This window comes from Microcaecilia unicolor, chromosome 10 (assembly GCF_901765095.1).
Source record: "Microcaecilia unicolor chromosome 10, aMicUni1.1, whole genome shotgun sequence".
Lineage (NCBI taxonomy): Eukaryota > Metazoa > Chordata > Amphibia > Gymnophiona > Siphonopidae > Microcaecilia > Microcaecilia unicolor.
The window spans coordinates 69,580,752-69,606,969 of NC_044040.1; the positions used below are offsets into that span (position 1 = coordinate 69,580,752).

General features: G+C 45.4%; 1 protein-coding gene across 1 annotated transcript in view; it reads right to left on the reverse strand.

Annotated features, from left to right (window-relative positions):
* Positions 1-26,218, reverse strand: part of NELL2 (neural EGFL like 2) — a 640,124-nt gene that overhangs the window by 21,176 nt on the left and 592,730 nt on the right. The window contains exon 16 of the mRNA XM_030216939.1: positions 6,082-6,222. Coding sequence (XP_030072799.1) covers positions 6,082-6,222 — 141 coding nt within the window. The remainder of the gene's footprint in view (positions 1-6,081; positions 6,223-26,218) is intronic.

The window sequence follows — 26,218 nt, forward strand, 5'->3', positions numbered from 1 at the left end:
TGCCTTCACCACGTTCTCTGGCAACGAATTCCAGAGTTTAATTACACGTTGGGTGAAGAAACATTTTCTCCTATTTGTTTTAAATTTACTACACTGTAGTTTCATCGCATGCCCCCTAGTCCTAGTATTTTTGGAAAGCGTGAACAGATGCCTCACATCCACCTGTTCCACTCCAATCATTATTTTATATACCTCTATATACCCCCAGCACTAAAAAAATAAATATCATATTTTAGCAAGTGGGTAGTGCATGCTGATCCCAAAACTACCATGGGACGCCTGAGTGTGCCCTGCGGTAAAGCATTTTTAGCTGTGGTAACCATGTGTTAGTGCTTACTGCAGCTTAGTAAAAGTGCCCCAAAAGTTTTAAATTTGGCTTTGTAAGGAACAGGTAGCCAGTGGAGATTTTGTAGGAAGGTATGCTTTGTTCATGCCACTTACATCCCTCTTATCAGTCATGCATTCTGAATCAGATGGAGCTGGTGCAAACTCTTTTTGGTTTGACTAATGGACAGAGCATTACAGTAGTCCACCTATGCTATTATCACAGCATGAAGAACTGTAATCAGACTCGTCTTTTTAATATATGGAGAGAGATTTTATACTTTCCGCAGGTGATAAAAGCAGTTTTTTTTTGTTTCCTTAGTTTTTTATTTATATTAATTTCGAATCACGTACATATTACATATTAAGAAAATCATCCAGAGAATAGCTACAAAATAATATCAAAGGAAATAGAACTGAAAAATAAAAAGAAAAGGAAAGACATCATGAATATTAAAATCCATTAAACAAAGGAAGGGGGGGGGGGGGGGGGGAAGGAAAATACAAATAAAGAAATTTATCCCCAAACTAGGGAGTTCCTTTTATTAAGGCGTGTTAATGATTATCGTGCACTAAATGATAAGATGCCCACAGGAATATAATGGGTGTCTTAGCATTTAGCGTGCGCTACTTGTTAGTGCATGTTAAATCCATTAGCACGCCTTTGTAAAAGGACCCCCCAAGTAATTTAAAGGAAAAGACAGGCTGTCAGCAAAATTTAAACTTTAAGTAGATTCATTAATATGCCTCGCTGATTAACATACAAAATACCAACCTGGATGGCAAGATTTCTTCTCAATAACCTGTTTAAGCTGATTAGGCTCATAAAAAATATACTGAACCCCATCACATTTCAAGATACATTTAGCAGGAGATTTTAACAAAAACTCAATATTTCAAATGAAAGGACAAAAACATTTTGCATTTATCTTCGGTTTGCTTAGAGAAATCCGGATATACCCTAACTTTTTGTCCATAGAAAAGATCTTTATTATGACAAAAGGAACAAAGAGGCCATTTTCTGTCTGGCTCTATGGCGAATTTCACAATCAAAGTAGATCTAACAGTGAAGAGTTCAATAGCTCAGTCAAGTTTAAATTATCAGCACTCATATTGTGTCTCTCCCTCACTCCATCTAGGGAGTTCTCAACATGCTTAGCAGCTGGTAAATAATAGGTCTTTGTGAGAGGAGGAAACGCTTCTTTTGAATACTTCAAAATCTCCTTGAAATAAATTGTAAATTTCAAACTCTGAGACAGTCTTCCAGAAGTGAAACTTTATGTATGAGGTAAGTATTGTCTTTACGGTGGCATAAGTTCCACCTAATTTTGCCACAGTTTTTTTCCAATGTAAGCTTACTGGGTTTTAAGCCTGTAAAATGTATTGGATATTTTCCTGCCTAAATTAATTCTGAAGAGTATTTCTCTAGTTTGGCCAGTAGATGGTGCATGTTTATGCTTAAAGCTGTTACAGAGGACTGACTTCTCTTTCTTTTAGTTGGCACACAGATAACAGGAATTGCCTGTAGTGATGTAACCAGTTTTTATTTCAAACTTGACTGTTCTGGGCTCTGTTTGGCCTGGAGTTTGAAATTACCCAGCAGATGCTGGCTGTTGCTTCAGATTTAGCCAGGAAGAAAAAAGAGAGAGAGAGAGATCTCTTTGCTGAAGCTCTGTGAACAGATATATGCCCTGATCTCCCCTGGTACTTTCTAGGAAGTAAGCAAACGTTTAGATAGTTTTATAATTGATCCATATTTCAGTTACCTGTTATTGTTTTGCTGATTGCACTGTTCAATATTTAAGGCAATAAATAATTGTTTATTGCCTCTGCCTGTCTGGACTGATAAAGAATCCTGGTGGTTTGTGTGCTGGGTCTGTGAATGCTTTCTGGGAACTGTGGGACCACTGGGAGTGTGGCTGTAGTAACTTAGAAATCACTGGAGATAATTTAAGAGCGAGAGACTCGCCCAGAGGTGGTTGTGACCCAGTCGGTGGGAGGAGGGTGCAAGTGGAGAGCATGAGCGGCAGGTGCAGGTGGACCTGAGCTGTGCTGGGGATAGACCCTCTAAGTGGCCACAAGATAACCCCAGGTGGATGGCTAGGCGTTTCGTAACACATTGATCTTGGACGTTAATAATTTTGTTATTTTTTTGCTTTCAAAATATATTAAACAAATTGTATGAAGAAAAACAAGCAGATAAAACAAAATTCTAGGATATACAACTCAACCCACAAAAATTAGTATTCCTACTTATAAAAAATTAAGACCATATTAGGGGGGAACAAGAATCAATATACCAAAGGAAATTGTCTAAACAAGAAAATAAAACTAAAAATATATATGAGTAGTCTCAGCTGAAAATTACTATAAGCCCAGTATAACTAAGGCTTCGATAATCCGATGGCACTGGCCCCCTTGCCCTCCAAGAAGAAAAGAAGCTGTGAAGAATCATAAAAAACATATTTAGCATTATCCAGCAGAACAATACATTTACAGGGATATTGCAACTGAAACTTTGCTCCCAAAAAGAGGACTTGGGAGCGATAAGACAAAAATCTAGCTCTCCTGGTCTGAGTCCATTTGCACACATCTGGGAAGACTGAAATCTTCCTACCCATGAATTCACATCCACCAGCATGGAAGAATAACCAAAGTAGAGCTTCTTTATCTTGCATAAAAACAAAGGAGACAATCAAAGTATATCTCTCAAAAGGTTCTTCAATTGAACTCTTCAGTACAGCAGAAATGTCAAGACTATTTGATGAAACATCTTCCAATTCACGTACCACTACTTGGCGCCTTACAGGAACAAAACAGATTTTATGGAGAGGTGGGTAAACAGATTCAAAATACTTCAGGCAATCTTTAAGGAACTGATAAAACTAATCCTTAGGAGGACTTGTAAGAACTTCAGGAAAATTCAAAATCCTCACATTTAATTGACAAGTATAATTGTCAAAAATTTCAAGTTTCCTGAAACATTCTATCCTGCTGGGATGTCGACTGAAACTGCTTCAGTTGTTTCACTTGTGTGAGGCCATCAGTCCATTTTTGAAAGAGAAGGACGCCCATCTTTCGACACAAATCGGAAGATGGGCGTCCTTCTCCCAGAGTCGCCCAAATCGGCATAATCGAAAGCCGATTTTGGGCATCCCCAACTGCTTTCCATTGCGGGGACGACCAAGGTTCACGGGGGCATGTCGGAGGCGTAGCGAAGGCGGGACTTGGGCGTGCCTAACACATGGGTGTCCTCGACCGATAATGGAAAAAAAGGGTGTCCCTGACGAGCACTTGGACGACTTTACCTGGTCCTGTTTTTCTTATGACCAAGCCACAAAAAGGTGCCCGAACTGACCAGATGACCACCGGAGAGAATCGGGGATCACTAATCGGGGTCACTAATCCCCTCCCACCCTCAAAAAACATCTTTAAAAATATTTTGTGCCAACCTCTATGCCATCCTTAAATGTTATACTCAGGTCTTGCACAGCAGTATGCAGGTCCCTGGAGCAGTTTTAGTGGATGCGGTGCACTTCAGGCAGGCGGACCCAAGCCCATCTCCCCCCTACCTGTTACAATTGTGGTGGTAAATGTGAGCCCTCCAAACCCCACCACAAACCCACTATACCCACATCTAGGTGCCCCCTTCACCCGTAACGGCTATGGTAGTGGTGTACAGTTGTGGGTAGTGAGTTTGGGGGGCTCAGCACACAAAGTAAGGGAGCTATGTACCTGGAATCAATTTATGAAGTCCACTGCAGTGCCTCCTAGGGTGCCCGGTTGGTGTCCTGAGGGACCAGTGCACTATGAATGCTGGCTCTTCCCACGACCAAAGGGCTTGCATGTGGTTGTTTCTGAGATGGGCGTACTTGGTTTCCATTATCGCCAAATATCAGAAACGACCAAGTCTAGGGACGACCATCTCTAAGGACGACCTAAATGTCAAGATTTGGGCGTCTCCGACCGTATTATCGAAACGAAAGATGAACGTCCATCTTGTTTCGATAACACGGGTTTCCCTGCCCCTCCACCGGGATGTTCTGCGAGGACGTCCTCGGCAAAACTTGGGCATCCCTTTCAATTATGTCCCTCCACAGCTCTTCTTTAGCATTGCAGGCAGCTGCCTTTCCATAAGAGATTAGATAATTTTAGAGGTGCCTTCAATAAAGTCACTGGTAGATAGCTGTACTCTCTTTGCTGGTCAAGAGGCAGGATTTCAAACAATTGAGAGTAGTAGGGGGTGAGTTGTAACTGTTATAAAGTGAGCTCTCTAGCCAGGAAAAAAACAAGCAACAGTAGTAGAATTCTAATGAGGCTATGAGGAGGCATAGCACATTAAAACCCATTTTAATGTGTAGAAAATTTTACTGAGTTGCACAGTAAACGTTTAATATGAATTTTATTACATAAGCCCCTTATTGGCATTAAAACTTCTCTCAACCTCTTTTAAAAGAATGATGTATTTGACTGTGATTATGTTCCCATTGTCCATCTGGATGCATTTAAAAAATATAGAAACTGTTTTTAGTAGTATTTTAATACACTGACTAGAGACCCTGTGGTGACCTGGCAGGTGTTCAAATAAATAAACAACAGGATTTCATGCTCTTAGTTTCTGCTTCACAGTAAAGAAATTAATATGATCCAGCACACAGAGAATTATTGCAAGAAAATACAGATTAAAAAAGGGAAAACAGTTTTCCTTACTGTTCCCTTTAAAATATTTTCATTGAATGAAATCAGGAAACATCTTTTAAGATGGTCAATTCTGCCTTTGGATTCAATAAAGACATCTTAAAAAAGAGAACCCTTATCTTACTGGATGGGCAAAAGTCCACTGCAATAAAATGGTGGTGTACACATCTTTGTGTTTGTATGTCTGCTTGGGGAGGACATTTTGAACAAACTCTGTGACTGAAATTAACCTTATCATTTACTTTGCAGGAGTATCTCCATGTTTGTTACTAATCAAAAAAAGTTCACTTAAGTTTTTGCTAATGTAGGCTGGACAGCTGTTATGTATTGTTCAAATTTTTGAGAGGTCCTATTACTAAGGTGCACTGAAAAATGGGCTGTGCTAGTGTAGACGTGTGTTTTGGTTGCGCGCAGAATCATTTTTCAGCGCACCTGTAAAAAATGTCTTTTTAAATTTTTGGCGATAATGGATGTGTGGCAAAATGAAAATTGCCGTGCGTCCATTTTGGGTCTCAGACCTTACCGCCAGCCATTGACCTAGCGGTAAGGTCTTACGCGGTAACTGGGTGGTAAATGCTGATTACCATCCGCGCGCCAGAAAATGAAAAATATTTTCCGGCGCACATAGCGGACACATGTCAAAAATGAAATTACCGCAAGGGCTGCGCAGTAGCCGGGTGGTAACTCAAAACTGACATGCACTGGGCGCGTGTAGGCGCCTATGTGGTTTAGTAGAAGAGGCCTGAGTCTTATACTTTACAAAGTATGTGACAACAGCATTAGGATGTGGTAACATGTATTGTTATTACCTTGTTTCAATATATTTCTGCATGTTTACTGAAAATTTGACTTAAATAAGTTACTTATATTATGAGGTAAAATGCATGGGCTTCTTTTTTTCCCATTAACCATGTATATGTAACAGCTAATTCTGAGGGTAGAAAACAGACTGTAGACTATCTCTAAATGTACTACATTAATATCTGTGTTATCCTCCGTTTTGGTGTTCAGGCCTAGAATGATCTAGTTATTCTTTTTCAGCCTTTGGTTTTCACTGACCTTCACATGATTCTCCACTTGAAGAGAACATCCCATTGTCATGGTAGCCATCTCTGCACTCACAATGGTACCAGCCGGGTAAGTTAATGCAGGTTGCACGGCTGTCACAATGAACAAAGCCTTCAGAGCATTCATCGATATCTTTGTGACAAAGAAGAAGAAAAAAACAGTTAATCAGAAAACTGAATGAACATTGCATTATTATCTATGGTGTAACATCATGAAAGTTTTGATGATTTCATCAAACACAGTGAGGATATGGAGCAACTCTACATCAACAGCAGCCCTTTATTACAATCTAGCAAAATGTAGATGACCCGACATGTCTGTGTTTCAGCAAAAAGGTTGCCTGCATCAGGGATTTGAACTCATGCACAGCCGGTAAAGGAACAGCATTTACATTTAAACAGTGCTCCGAACTACTGCTTCTCTGTAACAATTTGCAACAAACTGGAACAGCAGTTAAGCATTAACACTCACAGAAAAACTGCAGAGCGAATTGCTGTTCAGTTCATTGTTACAGAGAAGCAGTAGTCTGAAGCACTGTTTACCACTTGCTAAAAGGGAAGTACCGCCAGGCTACCTCAGCAGCCTACCGGTAGTTCCCACCCCCCAGAGAGAACCTTTTCTGGAACTAGAAAAATATTTTTATTTTTTTTGTAGTGCCGGTGTGTACCTGGCTGTAATCGGGCAGGGCTGTACGCTCACCGGTTAACGTCGGGGTAGCGTGGGAGCCCTTACCGCTACCTCAATGGGTGGCAGTCAGTGCTTCCACTCGAAATGGGTGCTCGGCAAGTGCTTCACTTGCTGCAAAAAATCCATTTCTTTAAAAAAAAAAATGCTTTTACCTGCTGCGTTAAAAGGGGCATCGGCGTGCATCAAAAACATGTGCCGACGCGAGCGCAGGCCCCCTTTTGCCTTAGCTTCGTAAAAGGACCCCCGAGATTGGTAGCCAGTAAACAGAGGGACATATGCACCGGCTGTCACATGCTGCTGCATTTATGGTCTGTTCTTGTACCAGTGTGCTTGGGCTCCCTGCCAGTCCTGCTGCAGTGATATTTTCTGGCTGCAACAGCAGCAGTCAGATGATGCCATTGTATCACCCAAATTCCCCTCGGGGATGTTTATTGGGGTTTTGTAGTTATGACCAAAAATCAGAAGTCCTAAGTTTAAATAGAGCTTCTGATTTTTGGTCATAACTGAAAATCACTGATAAAACACTCCCTGAGGGAAATTCGGGAATTTAAGTTATAAACTGCTCCCCCAATCTAATCTTCCTTGCAGATGCAATGACATCAGCAGGCTGCAGCCTCCTGTGTTCCCTGTCCTACCGGCAAACTGCGCAACTGACTTGACAAGATTATTATTGTTCTTGTGAGGAAGCTTTGAAACTATGGTGACTGGCCACTGTGGCAGAGTAGAGAATAAAGATATAGTAGTTAAAATGTTGGTAGTCCAAAGAGAGGAGGAGGAGGAGAGCAAGAGAGAGAGAGAGAGAGAGTGTTGTGATGCTGCTGGTCCTGGGCCATGGAAGGTAGACATTTTTCCAGATGCAGTTCTGTATGGCCAGTATCAGGAGGCAGGAGGCAGTGAAAATGGCCAGCAGCAAGCCTGCAAGTATTGCAGAGTATAACAAGTTTCCTCCCATTTGCAAAACTACACCAAAAAAAATATTAGTTGTCATGAAATACTTTTAGAGCTACAGCAGTAGCTTCCACTATCCTCGGGCACTGAGGGTCCACCAATTACATCAGGTATTCTAAAAATTACCTGTATAACCAATATCAGCAGTAGGAAAGGATCATAGGGGAAACCAACAGTGTCACCTATTGAAACATGAGGTGTTCACATAATGGGAATAAGTGGCTATTAAGCCTGGGAAGGTGCTTAGTAAGTGGGACAACTATCACAGGGATATTAAATGGATAACATTCCAGACACATGAAGTTTTGGGAATTCAAACCTATGACCCTGTGCACCAAAGGCAGGGCCACCGAGAGACTGAGCTGGGCCCGGGGCAGGGACCCCGCCCCCTCCCCCAGGATTGCCGCTGCTGCCACCCCAACCCCCCGGCCGCAACTACAATGCTTTAAATATTCTGTTGAATTTCAAAATGCTACCATGTCCTCACAGCAACATACATATAACACTGTTTCACATAGGTGAAAAAGATCCTTGGCTGGCAAGGATCTTGAGGCCCCGCCAGCAGAAGTCGTCTTCCTCCGGCCTGCTCTTCACTCCGCCGCAATTGCCTGCCCTGCCCCTGCTTTTTCTCTCACGTCATGCATGCTCGGTTTCAAAACTTCTTCTGCTGGCGGAGCCTGGGGGGGACCTCCGCCAACCAAACCAGAGGCCCTGGCCTGAAACCCTGCTGTGTCCACTCTTCCCCAGCCTCCAAGGGGGGCCCGGCACCGGAGTTTTCTTCAAGAGCAGGAGAGAGAGAGAGAGAGAGAGAGAGAGAGAGAGAGAGAGAGAGGAGAGATATGCTGGCACCAGGCCCCCCTTGGAGGCCGGGCCCAGGGAATTTTGCCTCCGTCCCCGTCCCCCTTCTCGGCAGCCTTGACCAAAGGCTGTAAACTTGCAGCTGAACTGTAGAGGCTGCAATGTAAGGAAGTAGTAAAAAGAAATGCCTGTCTCCCTGGAGGAGCCCATAGGACCAACAAGAAGTATGTTTTGGGCCTAGGTGTTCCCCCTACACTCTTGCCTAGCGGAGATCCTGACAACATCAGATGTCTACCAACTGTACTTGTACACTTCTGATATATGCAATCCAGCGGCCATACCCTAAACTGTATGTAGGGTGCACATAGCAAAATATCAGCAGGACTCAGTCAACTGAGCACTAGAGTTGTTTGTGCTCACAAACGTGCTTATGGTAAAACAATGTGTTCTTCTTCAGCACTGTTTTGAAGATCTTTCTGAATGACCCTGGAGAAAATGATTACAGGTCAATGTGGTGGAAATGCAGGGAGTATCTGACCAATCGGTGGCAACAGTGGATTTTCTACTTGAACTACATGAACGCCATCAAATGGAATAGTACAGTTTTATTTAACCAACTGAAACACATAGGAGTCACTTAAAACAATTCACAGTGATATGAGTTGGGGTATGTTTCATAAACGAAGAAGCAATACATAGATAAGATATTGTCAAGTTGACAGTGTGGACAGAATCAGAGTTAATTGGAACTAATGGGACTTTGTTAGTGTCCATATGAACGTAAGATGTTGTCAGATTGACAGCACCATAGAACCAGTTATTTTTGAGTGGAATCAAAGATGTAGCTTCTATAATGGCTGTAATTAAATTATTGTTGAAAGCATGGAAAAGGTCAACTCTTTTTATTCCAACCAATTGGATCGCTTCCATACTGAAGTTAGTGATGGAGGAAACAAAATCGCTGTGTTAGATTAAAAAACAAAAACAACATTCTAAAACAATTTAAAATAGTGATGAATAAGTAATGAACACAGACTTGGGACAAATGATTATAACAAGAGTTGATAGAGCTGATGGCCTCCTTTATAAAAATCTTTTTCACCTATGTGAAACAGCGTTATATGTATGTTGCTGTGAGGACATGGTAGCATTTTGAAATTCAACAGAATATTTAAAGCATTGAATTCAAGGGAATGATGTGTTACATTCAAAGGAATGATGTGTTACATGTATATAGTGGGGTAGCAAGGGCGGGGCGGTGGGGGTGGTCCTCCCCGGGCGCACGCTGCTGGAGTGTGCAGAGAGCAGCCGTGCGCCTGTTGGCTCCACTGGCTCCCCACTCCCTCTGCCCCGGAACAGGTTACTTCATGTTCCATGGCAGAGGGAGCAGGGAGCCAGTGGAGCCGACAGGCGCGTGGCTGCTCTCTGCACCCTCCAGCAGCCAAGAATGCACCCAGAGGGGGGGCTTTATGCACCGGGGAGGGGGGTGTCATTGCACCGGGGGGGGGGGGGGCGTGCTGCACCCTGAGGGGGCGGACGCTACTGCTCTTGGCGGGGTGCACAGCGGCGATCCACCCCTGGTGGCTGCCAACCTAGGAATGCCACTGCATGTATATCCTGCTTTTGATGGGATACTTTAGAAGCTCTGGGTCCCTTTTACTAAGCCGTGTAGGTACCTACGTGTGCCAAATGCGCGCCAAAATGGAGTTACCACCCGACAACCGCGTGGCTCTTGTGGTAATTTCATTTTTGGCACGTGTCCGAAAAATATTTATTTTCTGGCGCACGTAGCGGACACGCGCAGGTCATTACGGCCCAAATTCTTTATCACTAGGTCTATGGCTGGCGGTAAGGTCTCAGACCCAAAATGGATGCGCAGCAATTTTGATTTTGCTGCATGTCAATTTTCGGCCTTTTTTTACAGGTGTGCTAAAAATGATTCTGCGTGGGCCCAATACCCACACCTACACTACCGCAGGCCATTTTTTAGCGTGCCTTTGTAAAAGGATCCCTCTATGTCTGAAAATGGACCTTCAAATTTTGATTTTATAAAGCCAGGGTATAGATGTCTAAAACTGCAGTAGTTTAAGTTTATTAAAGCTTGATATGCCACCAGTAAGTATACCTTTCTAGGTGGTGTACAATACAATTAAAATGTTTTTATTTTTTAAAGAAAAAGAAAAAGAACTCCATTGTGATATGGGAAAAGGACAGAAAAATAAAATCCATGAAACAGAACCAACAGAAGAACAGAGCCCAATCAAATCAAAATAAAAATCAAAAGCAAAATCAGAAACAGAACCGGCATCAAGGCCATCCAAAGCTTCCTCCAGAACAGCTGATTAAGGCAGAAGGCATCAGTGAATAAAAAAAGTTAAGCTGGCCTTGAATTTCTTAAATGATTGTTCCATTTTGAAATTAATGGGTAAGGCATTCCATAAAGTTGGACTAATAATAAGAAATATCTTTGAGCAAAAGAAGTCGTACCAAAGTTGTTGGAAGGAGCGAACAATGAGTAAATTTTCCTGAGAAGACCAAAAGGTTCTAGCTGGCCAATATAATGGAAGAGATGTGATGGAGTTCCATAATAGTGCTAAGAAGCAAGATGGCAAGCGATCCGCAAAATCCAAGTTCCATAATAGTGGACTTTAGTGTACAATTGTCAGTACGTCCATATGGCAAGGGGATGTGGTCTGGTCATATGATGGATGTCAAACTCTGATTTCAGAAAGGGAAGGAACCTCCCCAAGAAGGTGGACATTGTTATTTAGACCTGGGACTTGGCACATTTAGTTTACAGAAAGGTGCTCTAATTGAGCAGCTGTCCACTAGAAGGATAAAGTCAAGTCACCTCCTTAATTCCCTAGTGGTTGCTGTCCTCCTCCCTCCTCCGAACATAAAACTAGAAAGGATACAGGGCTCTATAACAAATTCAGAAACTATGGATGTTCATTGTACTGAATTTTTAAAAAAAATTAACTTCTTAATAGACTTCGAATAGCCTGAGACCCAGGTTCAAATCCCAGCTCATATATATATATATATATATATATATATATATATATATATATTAATTGTGAGCCATCCAGGGACAGAAAAATACTACAGTGCCCGAATGTATATGAAACCTGCAAGCCTGAAGGCTGTTGAAGTGGTATACATTCAGTTACTGTAGGTATTTTTTTGTTCCTGAAGGGATTACAATTTAAAAGAAAAAAAATCACAAAGAGCTGAAGTGGGATTTGAACCAGGGTTTCATGGTTCTCAGCTCACTTGGAGGGGCATAATTGAACAAAAATGTCTATCTCCATGGGCGCTTATCTTCGAGAACGGGTCCGTGAAGGGGCGGACAGAACCGTATTTTCGAAAAAAATAGACGTCCATGTTTTATTCGACAATTTGTGAGCTGGGTGTTTTTGTTTTTCAGTGATAATGGAAAATGAAAGCGCCCAGCTCAAAAACGAATAAATCCAAGGCATTTGTTCATGGGAGGGGCCAGGAGTCGTAGTGCACTGGTCCCCCTCACATGCCAGGACACCAACTGGGCACCCTAGGGGGCATTTTTACAAAAACAAAAAAAAAAGGTAAAAGAGCTCCCAGGTGCATAGCACCCTTCCCTTAGGTGTTGAGCCCCCCAAATCCCCCTCAAAACCCACCGCCCACAAGTCTACACCATTACTATAGCCCTAAGGGGTGAAGGGGGGCACCTACATGTGGGTACAGTGGGTTTGGGGGGCGGTTTGGAGTGCTCCCATTTACCAGCACAAGTGTAACAGGTGGGGGGGAATGGGCCTGGGTCCACTTGCCTGAAGTCCACTGCACCCCCTAATAACTGCTCCAGTGACCTGTATACTGCTGCCAGGGAGGTGGGTATGACATTTGAGGGTGAAAATAAAAAGTTGTGAAACGGCATACTTTGTGGTGGGAGGGGGTTTGTGACCACTGGGGGAGTCAGGGGAGGTCATCCCCGATTCCCTCCAGTGGTCATCTGGTCATTTAGGGCACTTTTTGGTGCCTTATTCGTGGAAAAACAGGGTCCAGGAAAAGTGCCCTAAATTCTCGCTAAAAACGCATATTTTTCTTCCATTATCGGCGAAAGGCGCCCATCTCTGATCGCCCGATAACCACGCTCCAGTTCCGCCTTCACAACGCCTTCGACACGCCCCCATCAACTTTGTCCGCATCCGCGATGGAGTGCAGTTGAAAACGTCCAAATTCGGCTTTCTATTATACCGCTTTATTTGTTTTTGTGAGATAAACGTCTATCTCCCGATTTGGGTCGCAATATAGGCGTTTTTCTTTTTCAATTATAAGCTGGTTGGTCAACCATTAGGCTACTCCTCAGCTCTGCAGGGATATTTATGTGGTCATTTCATAAGATGGATGTTCTTATGCTACCACAAAGATGTTTGTCTCTTATTTTGCTCCATTCAAAATTTGGATGTTTGAGTTTGCAAAATGGATGTTCATGCTGGACGTCACCAGCATATGGACATTCATTTCTCCTGTATTTTAGAAAAGGCTGTACTAAAACACATGAGAAATGGACATCCATATCTGATGTCCAGACTCAGATGTCCATATTCTTAGTCAGACGTCCTTTCGAAAATGCTTCTCCACTTTTTTAGAAGTATCGGTAAACAAAAACATGCATTCCTTTACCTTTCAACTGTTTGAGCAGGGTCATTCACTGGGGAATGAATTCAAATCATGAAATGTGCTGACAGAAGTGTTCTCCTAGATTTTAAGAGAGCAACATCCTTGACTGATTATTTGGCTGAAAAACAATTCTTCTGTAACCACTGTTTGTGTTACTGCTGAGTAACCTATTATATTTTAATAGTTTACAACAAACTAAAGCATCTGGAAAATTCTCCTTTACAATTACATTTAGAAATGTTTCTCAAGAAAAAAAAACGTATACTTAAAAAACTGATATTTGAAGAATGTCATGACTTTTAGAGTTGCTGCTTTTTGAACAAATCAGAGGTCTTTGTCCTCAAATACTCTCCGGCAGCACACACTTCCAGCATTGTAAGCATTATGATGAACTTCTCATTTGCAAAATTGCATTTATTCCTTTTTAGCAAACTTTCTATTTACTGAAAAAGTTTATTTTGGTGTACATTTCTCAATATCGGAACTATTTCTGTAGCAGTACTAATTTAAGATAAATGAGTTATGGTAGGAGTGGAGGGTTGATACATTATGAATGGAAGACTGGGTGGATTGATATATTAGCCTATAATGGACAAGAAAGGATTTTATGATATATCTGATTGCTATTTTATTTTAATCTACAAAGACACATAGGGGTCCTTTTATAAAGGTGCACTGAAAAGTGGCTTGCGGTAATGTAGGTGTGGATTTTCGGCCCGTGCAGAATCATTTTTCAGCACGCCTGTAAAAAAGCCTTCTTTTTTTCCCACAAAACTGGATGTGCATCAAATTCAAAATTGCCGCGCGTTCATTTTGGGTCTCTGACCTTACCGCCAGCCATAGACATAGAGGGGCATAATTGAAAGATCGTCCAAGTACGCATTAGGACGTTCTTACAAAAACGTCCAAAAATAGACATGTATAATCGGAAAATAGTATGGGCGTTTTTCGATAATCGATTATCCTTGTAGGAAAACAATCAAATGACGAGCGCATAAGCGTGACTAAATTGGGCGCCCTAACACGGTCGATTATTGCAGGTGCAAACGACCAAATCACAAAGTGTGTAAAAGAATGTACATAGGTGTACCGCAAGTACAGCACATGTTGTTCTGGCCATCCAGGTACAGGAAAATATGAGGAACGCTTATATGCGTCAACTACAGAAAAATCATGCTGCTGCTGCAGCCATATTTTCCTCATATGTGCCCATCTGCATGTCCGGACCTGTATGCACTGTACACCTACTGAACATGCAGCTATATGCATATTTTGTACATGTGAAAAGGGTCGGGTGGGGTGCGTCATACTCATCTATATAAGGCACGTTTTGCACACATAACCAGGCATGTGCACGTCAAAGACGTCTATGCTTACGACGGCGTCCACGTGCTGATAGGGCCATATATGGGATGGTCATCCATATATGGAGCTGTGCATGAAACGACGTCCCTCATGCAAGGTTGTCTATATAAGGCACTTGTTTTCCAACACGTGGAAAAATGGCGCAGAGATGGGAGCCCAACTTCGGGCAGGAGGAAAGCCTGCTGCTCGTCCGCCTCTGCCTAAGGCACCGCCATACACTATTTGTGCAACACCACCACCTGCCCCCCACCACCTGCGAGCCTGGTCCCGTATTAGGGACAGGCTTGAAAGGTAAGGTTATGGCCCACCCCCCCTCCTGTACCTACACATATAACAGCTCCGTCATCAATGTTACCACCAGTAACTGGAGTGTGCATGCAAGGATAATGAGTAATATAGGAATATGCACAATATCACTAATAAAATGTATGTTATTGAAAGGACGACCATTCCCACATCCCTACATACAAGAATGTATTTCGTTAGTTATGTATATCTTGCCTGTGAACGCCAGATTTCCAATCCCTCTTTGCAGCCTCTATGTGGCTTACAACACATCCGAATAGTGGAAACATGATACCAATTAAACGTATACCATACTTTATAACATGGTAATGCTAACACATTTAAAGTACATTTACAAGCATATATTATAATGCATACAAACGGTACATTCGGGCCTCATGGCCACCTCTATGGCATCATCTGCATAGGAACCAACTCGGTGGTGGCTGCTGTGGGTGCTTCAGCACCCCCAATATAAAATAAATGTGTTGTATGTATGGAGGGAGGGATGGGTAATCTCCACTGGGGGTTGGACCCCCCCAAAATGGTAAAAAGGTGGCTCCTATGTATGATTCAGTACCAATGGAGGTGGTCCCCCCTCCCAAACACTGTTGACCCTCTCTCTGCTATTTGAATAACAAATCAATGTGTGCAGAGGACAAAAAGAACCATCCCCTCCTGACCCCTGCTCTACAAACTTATATCTTACAGACGCTTCGGAGTGCATCGGGACCTGGAGTCCCTGAGGAGGCGCTTCCGCCGTGTGCGGCGGGAGCGGCCCGACCTCATCCGGGCAGTGCGACGGCACCTCAGGGCTCGCCGTAAGTATTCAAAAACAGCACACCTGTACAATATGTGGCTAATAGCCAACTAATAAGTAATAACATAGTTATTGCTGCCAGATCAAGGATGCAGGTTGCAGGTGCCCTCCCATGACTGTGGCTGCAACTTCCATCGACCATCCCCCCCCCCCCCCCCTCCCAGATGAATGAGATGACATGCCTCACTTTAGTCTCCCCCTTTCTGGGGTGGGTGGATAGTGTGTCCTGGTAGACCTGCCTGAGGCCCTACTTTTACTGGATGTCATGGTCTCCCTCACATAAAAGTAATGTGGTAAACACCCTTCCCACTGCCCCCCCCCCTAAAAACAATAAAAACACGTCACCAAACCCTCGTCGCATGTCACAATGCAAACATGCTGGTCCCCAATGAGTGTGATCTGCCAACATGTCCTGTGTGTTGTTTTCAGTGCAGCTTCCAGGGTTCCCTGTCATGTCATCTGATGCATCTCAGTCCCCCGTGGGTATAGGCCATGCCTCCTCACACCTTCCCCTGGCTCAGGTCACCCAGCTACAGCACTATGCAAGCCATGTTGCATGTGCTCATCTCATCCATACTCTGTTTACATACACAGGGCTCCATCACCAGCAAGAGGAGCAGGCAGATGAGGAGGCCCACCTGCAGGAGGAGGAGCCAGCCCAGGAGGAGGAGGAGGAGGAGGAGGAGGACGCAGGCCAGGAGGGGCACCTGGAGGAGGAGGAGCAGCCAGGCCAGGAGGCGGGCCACCAGGAGGAGGAGGAGGAGGTCCTCATCATTGATGAGGACATTCATGAGGACCCCTCACCACCTGTAGCTCCGTATGAGGCAGCTCCCTCCCCTCGGCCATCTCCATCCCCTGAGGCACCTCCATCGCCTCAGGCAGCGCCATCGCCTGGCCCACCTCCATCCCCTGGGCCATCATCTATGTCCCCTGGCCCACCTCCAGCCCTTGGCCCTGCAACAGTTGTGCGGCTCCTGCAGCAGCTGGTAGATGGCCAGAACCAGCTGCTGCAGCACCTGGTAGATGGCCAGAACCAGCTGCTGCAGGAGCTAAGACACATACGGCAGGGTAATGAGCAGCTGCAGGGCCCACTCAGGGTGGTGCTGCTGCTGCTCATTACCCTGCTACAAAGGGCCTTGAGTAGAGGCCCTGGCCACCCGTCCTAGACGGGTGGGGGGGGAGGGGTGGGGAGGGGGTGACAGTGTGTATATTGGGGGGGTTGTTGGGTGGGTGGGTGGGAGGGGTGTTTGTATGTTGGGGGGAGGAAATGTTGGAGGGGGGTTTGGGGGGATATGTAGGGGTGTTGGGGAATATTTGTGGGGGTTTTGGGGGAGTTTTGTGGGGGGGGATTTGTAGGGGTGGGTGTGGGGGGGAATATGTTGGGGTCGTCTGAAGATAAAGATTATGTGTCAAATTTTAACTAACAGTGTGTGCGTTGTGCATTACATATAACCACATGGTGCTGTTGATGTGAGAGGAGGCAGCAATATGCATTGCATGAAATGTGAAGTGTGAATTTGAAAGCTGATGCATGTCTGTGATAATGGTGCCCATACAGAAGCCCGCCTGTTCATTCCAAACTCCATGGCCCTATGTGCAGGGGGTTGGGGCGCGGAGGCTTGATGGCTATTTACTGTTGAGGGACACAAATGGCCATCCAGCCTCTCTCCCTCCCCCTTACCATACAGCCCCATAGCACAGAGTGTTATTAATAATAGAGTTCTTGTCTAGCACTTGTGATCTGCCAAGTACACTCTTGCACATAACCCTAGGTAGCACATACATGATGTGTCCTCAGTGTGATCACCAGACACCCTTACCCACAAGCATACCAAATTGGTGGTGGTGGGGGGGGGGGGGGGGGGGGGGCCCCACCAAGGACCTACAAACAGCTGCCTCATCTTTTCACATTCTATGCATCTGCAATGGTATATAGTGCTGAGGAGAAAAGGGAAAACCATGGCAAAACCATTAGATGGAGGCTTACTGCATCACAGTTGCAATATAATACAAGAGTTACAGAAGGCCACAAATAAATATGGTGTTCAGTCACACCTTTTTTAAGTAGGAGGTCAAGGTGACCTACATTCCAAGTCTTACCCTGTCCCAGGAGGAGTGTAAGTTTATACCTGAGCCAATGGAAGGGTAGATCACAAGGAGCAGGAGTGGGAATTGAACCGGCAACCTTGTGATTACAAGGCTGGTGATCTAACCACTAGGCCACGGCAGCCATCAGGTTGTAGCCACCTGCAGGTACTTTGGGTTGCAACCTATACACAGAACCCTCTCCCTCACCACCATGTCTTAAGGCCTCAGTGGCAGTACCTGTAGCCACCTTGAGCATTTTATCCAGGCTACCAATTGTGACAAAATGTTCTTGTTCCCTACCTATGGAGGAATTTAGGAAGGTGTACCATAATGTGCTAAACACATCCATTGCATATATCATTCCCCCTCCCCCTCCTATGCTGCTTCAGAATGGGTGGGCACTGCATAAATGGGGACTGGGGTTCACCACATAAACAAGGAAGATGGAACCTACCGGGAACCAATACAGCAGCTCCAACATATGACCCACACCACTGAGGACCTACCAACCCCACAGTACAGTGCACAGGAACCTGGTGAAAAGACAGCCAGCTACGAGTAGACTCCAGACTACATACAGTGAATGCACACTCCTTGACTATGAGCACAGAGAGAAGAGATGGCAGACAAATGAGAGCTTACCATGAACGTCAGTTTGAAGACTGTGTAGTGCGCCTTCTATCATCTGGAACATTAGCTGCACATCTCTCTCATTGAAATGTCCCTTACCGAGGGGTGCTTGATTTGGGGCGAGTGTAGGAATATCGTTGGCCCCACAGACTGCCTGTTACAAGCAGGCAGAGAGAATGGGAGAAAGTAAGGGAGGCTCACGGGATGTGGAACAGTGGAAATGGAAGGCGTGTTGGCTGAGGGCCAGCAATAACCCCCCCCCCCCCCCAAATACACAGGTGTACCCAAACATAAATTGGCAAACACAAACCTTATTATAAGTGAGGGTAAAACCCTGTAAATGAATCTTAAGAACAACCGGCAAGGTCCCAGTGCAGGAAATGGCGGGTTAGATGGCAATCAAGAAAGGGAAGGCAGGTGGGGACGCCCATAATTATCTACCCATAATCGAAATCATGTGCTCCAAATCGCTATCTGAGCTGGGCACGCTTACGAATTATGTGTATAATTGAAAAAAAAACGCCCATATCAGACACGCCTATTCCCCCGTGTCAATGGGCGTTCTTGGCGACGATATAAACGCCCACTCCGTATTTTCGAAAACCCCATTGGTACAATGCCGCCACGTCAACCACCAACCCGGAAGGGTAATTTTACGGATGGCGAGGTACTGGTCCAGGAGATCCAGCAACGCCACCAACATCTCTTTGCTCCCACAGGGCAGAGGCTGGCTGCAACGACCAAACAGAGGGAGTGGGAGGCAGTCCGTGACAGCGTCAGTGCAGTCTTCCATTGTGCAAGGGACGTGGAGGACTGCAAGCGCAAGTGGCGCAAGCTCCGGAGGGATGTGAGGCGCAAGGCTGGTGCCCATCCCCCACCACATGATACTGCCAACCTCACCCCCCTGGAGCTGATGGTGCACTCCCTCCTACCCCAGGAGGGCATCCATGGAATTGGGGCCCTTGACACCTCTGCACAGGCTGAGGACTCAGGTAGGTTGATCATTCTTTATGAAGCTGCGCTTATGTGTTATGCTGCACTAAACTGTGTTATACAAGTTGGGGCCAGGAGGTGGGAGGTGGGGAGTGGGGTGAGCGGCAAGCGGGAGGGAGTTTCAGGCGGGTGTGGTAATATGTAGAATAAATGACCATCTTAATGCTGCTGTGCTGACTTTCTTACTTACCCCTACTCACTTGCTCTGTATCATTACTCTCTATCCCTACCGTACTCATTTACCTTCCCTCTTACTTGTCCTGTGTGTGCATCTTAACTACATTGTAAGGTCTCTTTGAGTAGTGGTGTGTCATAGGAGCACACTCTGTGGCTGCTGTGGGTTTTTCAACACCCCCAATATTGAGCAACTATCATGTAGGTGTCCAGGGTGGAGTTTTGTGCACTCGGCTTCACCCCCAATAATGCATAACAGTTCGCTCCTATGGGTGTATGTAGGGTACTACTGTGGCACTACTTTCGGACCCTTCCTTCCCTACTACTCCCTCCTATTTTCCCATCACCAAACCGTGCCTATTTCCTTCTATCACCTCTGTGCTCTACTGAGTGTGGGCCACATGCATGCAACTTAAGGAGCCTGTAATGGGGGTGATAATGCAGTTCTAGAGAGTCTAGCAAGTCCGTAGTAACAGAAGACATGCTGAAATGTCCTTCATTTTGATAAATATACAACAAACAGCTTGTCCACAAAGTTGTGAGCGGTGTCCTTCTCTTGGCTGGGCGTCCACCACCTCTACCCAGCTGGCTGTGGGGCTCTCTTTCACATCGCTGTCAATTCCTGTCCTCCTCCTCACCATCTCTTTGCTGGGTCAGCAGTTTGGGGGCCAATGTATATGAATGCTGAAAGACAAAAGTGGGTTATTTTCACCAACATTTGCTCACCCTTGTGTTATACAGGTGATGACTCTGAGGAGGCTGGCCCTAGTGGCCTGCAAGATCAACCAAGGCCTACAGCAGCACCACAGCCTCACCCTCCACCGCCTGCAGCAGCAGTACAGCCTCTACCACCACCACCACCTGCACCAGTACAGCCTCTACCACCACCACCACCACCTGCACCAGTACAGCCTCTACCACCACCTGCAGCTGACCCAGCAGTAGAGGCTCAACCTCCACCAGCACCACCAGCAGAGGCGGCACCTCCACCACTGGTTAACTCTGCTGATGAGTATGCCTATAGGGGGCCGGCTCCTCGTCACAGGCCATCCAGCCAACGGAGGCAACTGTTGCGGCTGGCCACTGAGTTGCTGAGACACAATGTGCGCCTGGAGGAGTACCGCCAGGACAAACTACAGCTGCAGAGGGAAGCACTGCAGGTGCAGCGGCAAGCCCTCCAGTGGCAGCGGGACGCCCACCAAGAGCTGCTCCAGGCGCACCGGGAAGCCCACCGAGAGGTGCTCCAGGCACAGCGGGAAGCCCACCAAGAGGTGCTGCAGCAACTCCAACAGCTGCAGCACACCATTGAAGGGCTGCGCCCTCCGGGCCCACCACCACCTACTCCAGCCGTGCTGCAGCAGCAAGACCTGCCCTCCACATCCTCCTCCAGTGGGCAGCAACCACCAGCCAAGAGGTGGGCGTTGCGATCTGCCGCCTCTGCACCGACTACTGCAGCACCCACCACGAAACCATCTCCCATTCTGGGTCCTGTGGCCAGGCTACACCCAACAAAGTGGCCAGATTTCCACTCCGTAGCCCAAGCCGAGGAGGACAGTGGGAGCAGCACTGAGAGTGATGACGATACTCCCCCTGCAGCACCAACTGCACAGGAAGTCCGTGGGAGGGGTAGGAGGGGACGGGGGAGGGGACGGGGAAAGTGATGTTATCACATGCTGGAGGCTGAGGGTGGGGGGTGGGGGGGGGGGTTGAACACCTATGCACTTATGCAGTTATACACAATAAATGTGCACTTACTTTCACGCAAAACTTGTTTCAATGAGTCTTTGTCTTGCTCTTATGCCAAGCTGGTAAGCATTGAGGTCTGCTCTGTGGGCTGGGGGTGGAGGGGGCTCCTCTTCTTGCTCATCTGGGGCCTCCTCTGGTGGCTGTGCCTCCTCTGGGAGAGGCTGTCCTCTGCGCTGAGCCAAATTGTGCAGCATGCAGCAGGCAACAAACATCTTGGCCACCTTTTCAGGGCTGTAGAGGAGCTCCCCTCCAGACCGGTCCAGACAGCGGAAGCGGTTTTTGACCATTCCAAAAGTCCGCTCAATGATTCCCCGGGTGCTCCGATGTCTCCTGTTGTAAGTTTCTTGTGGGCCTGGTTGTGGATGCACCACGGGGGTCATGAGCCACGTCCTCTGTGGGTAGCCCCGGTCACCTTTGTTTGGAGAAAAGCAGAATGAGATAGATGAGTGTGTATTGCTTGGAGCAGGTACAGGGGGGTGGGGAAGGGAGGATAAGGATAGTGGGTTGTGGAGTGAGGTGGAGGAAGCCAGGGCGGAGGGCTGCCCAGTGGAGGAGGTATAGGTATGGGTCCATCCATGTTGAACTTACCTAGTAGCCATCCACCGGTGAACTCTCCTCGCTCAAATCTGCGGTAGATGCCCGAGTGCTGTAGGATGTATGCATCGTGGGTGGAACCGGGGAACCTGGCACACACGTCTAATATCTCCCCCTGGGCATCACACACAACTTCCATGTTCATGGAATGAAAAGCCTTCCTGTTTCTGTAGGTGGCTTTGTGTGCCCTGGGGGGTCTGAGGGCGACGTGTGTGCAATCAATCACACCTATGACTGAGGGGAATCTAGCAAGAGCATAGAATGCAGCCATGTTGGTGTGCAGAGCCTGGGGGGTGGTGGGGAAAGTGATGTAGTGAGAGGTGTGAGTTAGAAAGGCATGCAGGAACTGGGTGAGACAGTGTGAAATAGAAGCCTGGGTGAACCCTGTGTTAGCAGCTAATACAGATTGAAAACTCCCAGTGGCCAGGACAGAGAGAGAGGAAGTGATTTTGAGATGGACAGGGATGGGGTTATTCCTACGGGTCTGGGGCTGAAGGAGGGGTTTCAGCTGCTCACAAAGCTGCACAATGGTGTCCCTATCAAACCTGAACCTTGTAAGACACTGCTGGTCAGTGAGTTGTAGGAAGGTGGTGCGGGGCCTATAGACTCGGGGCCGTGCATACGTCCTGCGGTGTGTGCCCTCTTCCTCTACCATGCCAGACACCAGTGCATTAAGTGCATCCATTTTCCCAGCAGTGCAAGTATTATTAGTAGTAGTAATAACACACGCACAACACACACGCCTCTCACTGCCAGCCACCACGCCCTCTTCCATTCACACAGGCAACACAGAGACAAACGGAGGTCAGGGAATACAATATACACGTGGGAACAGTGATTATTGGAGAGGGATGGGGGAGGGAGGGGAAGGGGAAGGTACTGATAGAGCAAGGAGTAGGAGTAGGGAAAGGTCAAACGGTCAGTCGGTCAGTCACAACAGAGGCAGGTCAAACAGACGAACGTACCAGGTACTCAACACACTCAACTTTCTCTCTGCAACCAACAAATCAGCTCTCCCAACACCGATCTCGCCACTTTCCAACTCCACACAAGCGCTATTGGGTCTAAAGACGTTTCCCCCTTGCTCTGGTCGCTTTTATTTGGGGTCCAACAAATGACGCCCATGCTCCCGCCCAACCAGATCCATTTCCCTATCCGTGATACGTTGTACACGCCCAGGTCGTATCACCACCCCTAACACGCCCCCGACACGCCCCTTATTTGGGCGTTTCTCTCTGACCGTACGAGCGACCCGGACGTACTGAATATTTTGTTTCCATTATACTGATTTAATCGTTTTTGTGAGATAAACGTCTATCTACTGATTTGGGTCGCAATATAGGCGTTTTTCTTTTCCAATTATAAGCTGGTTAGTGGTAAAGAATGTGGGTGGTAAGGACCTATACACGTCAGATGCCACATGGTGCGTGTCCACTATGCGTGTTCAGAATTATTCTTTGGACGCGTGCCAAAAATGAAATTACCGCAAGAACCACGCAGTAGTCGGGCGGTAAATCCATTTTGGCACGTGTTGGGCACACGTAGGTACCTACGCAGCTTAGTAAAAGGGGCCCATAGGAATCACATGTTTGTTTTGGTTTAAATGTATATTATGTTATATTTAAATATGAATTTATTTTGAAATTTAAAGAAGTCTTTACTAAACAATTAGAGACAATACAAAAACCAAGAAAAAAATCAGTTACAACAAATTATGCAAACAATAGTAAACAGCAATAAAATTTCAATAATTCACAAGTCCCTAAAGTACTTGTTATAGCACAAACTAGTAACTTCCATAATTTATAACAAGTTATATGAAACAATACCTCAACCCTCCTTAAAAATTTAAAAAAAAACACCATCCCATTACCCCATAAGCTTCTGTACTCTGTAATTTAAAAGAACAATGTCAAGTAAAAGGCTCCCAGACCACCTCCCATTTAAATAAAGTTTTACAACGAATAGCTCTGAATCTTTCCATTTCACAAATATACCACAACTTATTTAACCACTTAATCAAAGAAGGGACCTGAGGGGTCTTCCAATAGGCAGCTAGTTTAACTCTAGCAGCTGACATAGCATGTCGAACCAGCAGTAACAGAGCCGGTATTGGGAGATGGGGCTGGTGGTTGGGAGGCGGGGATAGTGCTGGGCAGACTTATACGGTCTGTGCCAGAGCCGATGGTGGGAGGCGGGGATAGTGCTGGGCAGACTTGTATGGTCTGTGCCCTAAAAAAGACAGGTACAAATCAAGGTAAGGTATACACAAAAAAGTGGCACATTTCTTGGGCAGACTGGATGGACCGTGCAGGTCTTTTTCTACTATGTTACTATGTTATGTGGTAAGGCCTGGAGGCTTTCTAAGAAATAGAAAATATTCAGGAGACCACTTAATGGGTTTAGAAAGCCAACCCTGGAGTCTATGCTGAATTGCTTTCCAAAAAGCTCGCACCTTAACACAAGACCACCAGATATGACCAATAGAACCCCTCTGACCACAACCCCTCCAGCACAAAGGCGATAATATTGGAAACATATGATTCAAACGAACAGGGGTCAAATACCACCTATACAAGACTTTTACAGCATTTTCAAGAAAAGGAATAGAAACAGAAACTCTTGATAATGCAGTTTCCATACTTGTCCAAGTATCATCACCCAATGTGAACCCCAGTTCCTGATGCTAATGCAAGCGATGCTCAACAGGGGGCCGCATCTCACTACGCTGATAAGCATACAAACTAGAAATAAGACCCCGCGTATATCTAGAATCGTCACACAAATCTTCCAAGAAAGAAACCCCCTAGTCACCTGTTTCTTAATTACATGTGATGAAAGAAAATGTTTTACTTGAACATAAGCAAAAGTATCCCGTGCAGAAATTGAATAAGTATCCACTAGAATGTCAAAAGGCACCAGTATGCCATCTTCAAAAAACTGACCCAGAAAACCACTTCCGTTCAGTACAGCCAACGGTAGCTACAGAGACACTCCACCCCTGGAAAATGGCTGCTGTTTTAAAGACTATCTAACGTCACACGGACTTAACTCAAAAATTGAATGGATTCATTTCCTGTAAAGTCCGGAACCCAAAGCAGGGTACCGTCTTTTAGAGTTATGACGGTATTCCTTTTTCTGAACGCCAGTGATTGGTGGTTCCAGCGTTAGCATGTGACGTCAGATAGTCTTTAAAACAGCGGCCATTTTCCAGGGGGGGTGTCTCTGTGGCTACCGTTGGCTGTACTGAACGGAAGTAAGCACACTTGTTTGAACAAATTAAAAGGTTTTGTACTGGCACCACAACAATTTACTTTTACTTTTATTCAGTTATAGATCTACAGGGCCCGTGATCCTGAAGTAGAAGAGTGATTCTAAACGCTGGCCATCGTTGATCACGGTCAAGATCCTGTAACATCTTGCAGAGACCATCTGACAAAGCTTTCAGAGTTTTGAGCAGTTCATTAATTGAGCTGTTTATTATGTTAATTAAGTTTCCAGTTAACACACAACACCATAATGGAGGTTTTTGCACATGATGAGGAAGTCCCGCTCCTTTAAGATTATTTCTTATAAAAAAAACCTAGGAGCTTCTCGAGGCTTTATTCCTCCGTTTCACCAGAAGTGTGTTCATAATTTTGAGCTCCTATCTAGTTTGTACATATTAGTAATAAAAAAGAATAAACAGTGCAATAAGAGGAGGTCTGGAAGGCTTTTTTTGGCCAATGATGAAGAGAGGATCAAGTTGATCTGGTTAGCTCTTTATGATATAAATTATCTAGGAGCTTTTTGAGGCCTTTTTCCTTCCAGTTTCACGCTGTAAGAACTGGGACCTGGTGAGACCAGCATGAGTACACTTGTAGCCTAAACTAGGACTTGTTCAACTTGCGGGATTTTCTGATGTTCTATATTCTAGCGATTTGTTATTCCCACCCCCGACTTTATTTGAACTTTAAGTATATACTTACACACATAAGTTCTAGTATTCTATACATTTATGCAAGCAAGGAGTAGGTAAATATGGAAACAACTTTATAGAATTGCCCTTTATCCTCTGGATTCTATATATATGGCAGAAAAAGATACTGAATTTTGTGCACAATCCTGAGATACATGTACATAAGAACATAAGCGTTGCCATCCTGGGACAAACCGAAGGTCCAACAAGCCTCATCATCCTGTTTCCAACAGTGGCCAATCCAGTTCACAAGTAGCTGACAAGATCCCAAAACGAGCCACTTAACGCCAATAATTGAAGGCTAACAATCAATTATTGAGATAAATTGGCCTCAATTGTGGGTTGTACATGCATCTCGTTTCAAACTATTCTATAACACTGTG